At 61.7% G+C, this 4,514-nt stretch overlaps 1 protein-coding gene and 2 pseudogenes across 1 annotated transcript; 1 reads left to right on the forward strand and 2 right to left on the reverse strand.

Moving 5' to 3' along the window:
• Positions 1-458, reverse strand: part of ACA1_187120 — a 6,018-nt pseudogene extending 5,560 nt beyond the window's left edge.
• A 486-nt stretch (positions 459-944) lies between these two features.
• On the reverse strand, positions 945-2,728 carry ACA1_187230 (uncharacterized protein; the record flags this gene model as incomplete). Its single annotated transcript, XM_004337803.1, has 6 exons — positions 945-1,490; positions 1,563-1,718; positions 1,848-2,054; positions 2,165-2,250; positions 2,320-2,641; positions 2,678-2,728. 6 exons carry the CDS (start codon positions 2,726-2,728, stop codon positions 945-947), a joined length of 1,368 nt encoding a protein of 455 aa, XP_004337851.1.
• A 375-nt stretch (positions 2,729-3,103) lies between these two features.
• Positions 3,104-4,248, forward strand: ACA1_187240 (annotated as a pseudogene).
• Positions 4,249-4,514: the final 266 nt, after the last annotated feature.

The following is a 4,514-nucleotide window of genomic DNA, read 5'->3' on the forward strand; positions in this document are numbered from 1 at the left end:
TCCCAGCCACGCGCCGAGATGAAGCCCTCCTTGAAGACCCGCGCGACGTAGGCCGGGTCGAGCGTGCCCAGCGTGGTCGCGTCGAAGGTCAGGTCCTTGGGGGCCTTGGCGTGCGAGGCCGCCACAGTGGCCGCAGCCTTGGCGCTGGCCTTCTTGTTGGCCTTCTTGGCTGGGATGGTGGTGGACGAGGCGGCTGCAGATGAAGATTTCTGTGTAGCGACTCCCTTCTTCGATGAGGAAGAAGAAGATTTGATGGATGTGACGTAGCACGGGGCGGGCGACAGGGTGGGCGAGGCGGGCGCCACCTTCGAGGTGGACTTGACGGTGGCCGCCGAGCCCTTGAACACGGGTGCCGCACCTGGGGACGACGAGCCGTTGGCCTTCTTGTTGGCCTTCTTGTTGTTGTTGCCGCCGGCAGCGCGCTGCTTAGGCGAAGCCGATGACTGATTGGCCTCCATATCTGATGGGCCTGCACCACAAGATGGAAGCACGACGCGACGTGACACTCGTTAGAGAAACAGATCAAAATTAATCGCGCAAGATTTTAAATGCGCGTAGAATTGAAACAATTTTTTCGGCAAGAAGGATGGAATCACAACTACGGCGGCAACAATCCATTGCGTTACGGGCAATGATGAAGCGTACCACCAAGAGAGAAGATTAAAGCGAGATTTGCTCGAATGAACGAGATTATCAATCGTTGCTCTGGGCCGGTTGGTAAGATCACGATCAAGATCAAGATTCACTCGCAGGTGACCTCAGCCTTAAGCAGATCAACTGGGGAAAATCAGATCTGGTTGTACGCAATAATCCAGAGGCTCAAGGAAAAGGCGCTTTACCTTTATTTTCGCTTTGTCCGTCGAATTTTCGCGGCCCGAAACGTCGCCCAATGCCAAAATGCAAAATATTAAATTTTTTATAATATTGTTGGCTTGCCGATGGTCTCAGTGGGTGATCATCCAGTAGGAGGCCAAGCCGACGCCGAGCCCGGCCAGCCCGGCCAGCGAGATCTTGGCGTAGGAGTAGGGCCGCATGCCCTCGATCAGCGGCAGCGGGCGCTCGTCCGAGTCGGGCTGCGGGCTTCCCGCCGCGTGGTCGCCGTCGCGCACGCACAGGTGGTACTCGAAGCCGTGCCACCGGTAGTGGAGCTCGTAGACCGGGACCAGGACGAGGCTCACCCGGCCCATGCCCTGCTCACGCTCCTGATCGGTGCGGGCCACGTAGTCGAGGTCCACCTCCCACGCCTCGCCGTCGGCGTCGTTGTTGGGTCGGAGCACGCCGCGCGCCCGCTCGCTCTCGATGATGGCCCGCTCGCTGAGCTCGCGCTCGACCTCCTCCAGCCGCTTGCGGCCCTCGCGCTGCCAGGCGGCCTGCGGCTGCAGGGTGAGGTCCATCACGCGATCTGTCGGCCGGAGGTGAGCGTCGAGGACCTCCTTGAGCGACGACTCGCTCCTGGCCGTCAGCGACACCAGCCGCCCCTCGGCGCTCACCTGCAGCCCTGTCCCCGTCAGCGGCCAACATCCACCACCGCACACGCAAGTAACAAGAAACACGCAACACACCTCGTGCCACTTGAGGTCGTCGATGGAGGCGAGCACGGGCTTGCGCTTGGGCGTGGGCTCCTCGGCGCAGATGAGCACGGGGAACGCCGTGGAGAGCGTGCCCGATGTCTTCTCCCCGTATTTGGCCGCGAAGCGTCTCCCTATCCGTGCTCGACCCTGTTGTCCCGCGCGGAGAGCATCAGGACTGTCATGCGTGTCGTGTCGTGTCGTGTCGTGTCGTGTCGTGTCGTGTCGTGTCGTGTCGTGTCGTGTCGTGTCGTGTCGTGCGGGTGTTGCGAGCCTCACCTGGTACTGACACGCGGTGTTGCAGGCAAAGTGCCAAAACGGAACGTAGGTGTGGAGGGCCTTGCTCATGTCAAGCTCGGCGCGGAAGTTGGGCCGGAACGGGAGACGCCCGTACCACTCGTCCACCGCCTTCTGCACCTCTTCCAGCGAGCGCGTGGGCTCGGCGAGCAGCACCTCGAACTGCCTGAAGGCGCCCCACACGTTTTCCTGGACGTCGCCGCACATGTTTCAGCAACCACAGCCCACAGCCCGATGCGTTCACACACACACACACCACACACACAATCCCGCTCTCTCTCTCTCTCTCTCTTGGGTACCGGGAGGCGGTGGTCTCGGCTTTCACGGGCCACTCGTCGCAACCTCCTGCGCATCATCCTGCGCCCCAGGTCTTCCCGTTTCCGCTCTGTGTGCGTGTTGTGCGTCGTGTTAGCAACACTGTTCGAGCGAGGCAACGGCGGTAAAATCGGCGGACCTGGGTGCTCCTCTTGGTCGTTGGCAGTGGTGCTGCTCTTGGTCGTTGGACTGGCGGCGGCGTCAGCGACAGGAGGGGCAGGACTGGGCTCAGTGGCCACCGCTGAGGGAGGAGGAGGAGGCGTCGCAGATGTGGTGGACTTGCGCGAGGCGATGAAGACGCGCCACTCGAGCTCCTGCTTGGCGGCCTCCAGCAGCTCGCGCCGTCGCTCCCGCCTCTGCTCTCTCGAGCTCGCCACGTGTTGGTGGTGCTGGTGCTGGTGCGGCTCCTCTGGTGTTGCTGGGGCATCGGCAGGGCTGACGTCACTGGCCTCTTTGTGCCCCTGCGGACCACCAGCCGTTAAGAATGAGCACAGCACCTTCTTGGTGGCCTTCCTTTCCGTGGCACCACAAAGCAGGGTGTTGGCCATAGTGAGAGGGGGGGGGGTGAAGTACGGTGCAGGCGAGGGGAGAAGTGTGCAGACGGCGGAAAGCAACGACCCATGTGATATTCTTACGCCCACTCACGTGTCCAAAGCGCTGGCTGGTGCGCAAGGTGCAGCGCATTACGGATGAATCAATGGATTCCTTCTTTTCTGGCGGAAGATACTTATTTTCCCTCTTGTTTTCCTTTTGCCCAGTTTCAAGAATGCTGGAATGTTGGAGTGAAGTTTGCAAGGAAATTTCATTACAACTCTCCAATGAGGCAATGCCTTTGCGGTTGAGGCTAAACAAATCCATATCCTTTTGTAGGCATTGTCATCACAACTTCGGATGTCCGCAATACGAGAACGCAATTGCCGAAGATGCGCCACCTCTACTCAACCTCTTTCATATCTTCTGCATCTTTCTTTTCTTCCTCCTCACCTCCAATACGCGCGAACTTCGCCGGCCAGTTACAGGGCTCGGCCAGTAATGGGCGCTACCTGTCCTTCACCTTCTCCACGACGGGCTACCAGAACATCAACCTCGATCTCGACTACCGCTTCCTGAGCGGCGGCTTCGGCACCTTTGAAGTGCTCACCACCACCGACGGTACCAACTTTGTCTCGCGCTCGACCTACACCACCGCCTTGACCACATTCGAGGCGGTCAGCATCGACCTCTCCGCCCGGACCGAGCTCAACAACGCGGCCTCGGTCGAGGTGCGGCTGGTGTTCAGCGGCGCCACCACCACCAATGGCTTGTCGCGATGATGTCCTCTTCTCCGGCGACCTCGCCCACGCCGTCGCCCACGCCCTCCACCACGCCCTCCAACACCTGTCCAACTCACCGTCGCCCTCGAGCTCGCCGTCGCACTCGCCCAGCCCGTCGCCGTCGCCCGTTATCAATGGACCTACTCTGAGGCCACGGCGGTCGACGCTGCTCAATTACCGCTCCCGCTCGCCGCCTCCGTCGGCCCCGGCAACATGACCAGCAACTGGGCCGACCCGACCAGGATCACCTACAACTCGCGCAACGCGGGGGGGTCCGCGTGCGATTTCAAGGGTCAGGCGAGCAACGGGCGCTACCTGGCCTTCACCATCGACTCGACGGGCTACCAGCGCGTCGTACTCAGCCTCAATACAGATACACGTCGCTCAACGGCTTCGACACCTTCGACGTGCAAACCTCGACCGACGGCACCAACTACGCCACCCGTTTCAGCTACACCGCGGCCGAGGCCGGCTTTGTTGGAGTCACTGTAGATCTGATGGCCCGCAGCGAGCTCGACAACACAGCCTCGGCCGAGGTGCGGCTGTTCTTTAGCGGCGCCACCACCACCAACGGCGGTTCGCGGATCCACAGTGTCGTGTTCGGCGGCGAAGCCCTCCCGTCGCCGTCGCCCAGCCTCGCCAAGCCCCTCGCCCAGCCCTTCGGTCACCCCGTCGCCCTCCAACTCGCCCTCGAACACGCCGTCGCCGTTGCCGTCCAACACGCCCTTCCCCTCGCCCACGCCGTCGCCCTCTAATACGCCGTCGCCTTCAAGCACGCCGTCGCCGTCCAACACGCCGTCGCCGTCTAACACGCCTTCGCCTTCAACCACCCCGTCGCCATCAAACACTCCGTCGCCGTCCAACATGCCGTCGCCGTCCACCACGCCATCGCCCTCCAGCTCGCCGTCGCCGTCCAACACGCCGTAGCCGTCCAACACTCAATCGCCGTCAAACACCCCTTCGCCGTCCAACTCGCCGTCGCCTTCAACCACACCTTCGCCGTCCAACACGCCGTCACCTT

Source organism: Acanthamoeba castellanii (genome assembly GCF_000313135.1).
Source record: "Acanthamoeba castellanii str. Neff unplaced genomic scaffold scf7180000084747, whole genome shotgun sequence".
Lineage (NCBI taxonomy): Eukaryota > Discosea > Longamoebia > Acanthamoebidae > Acanthamoeba > Acanthamoeba castellanii.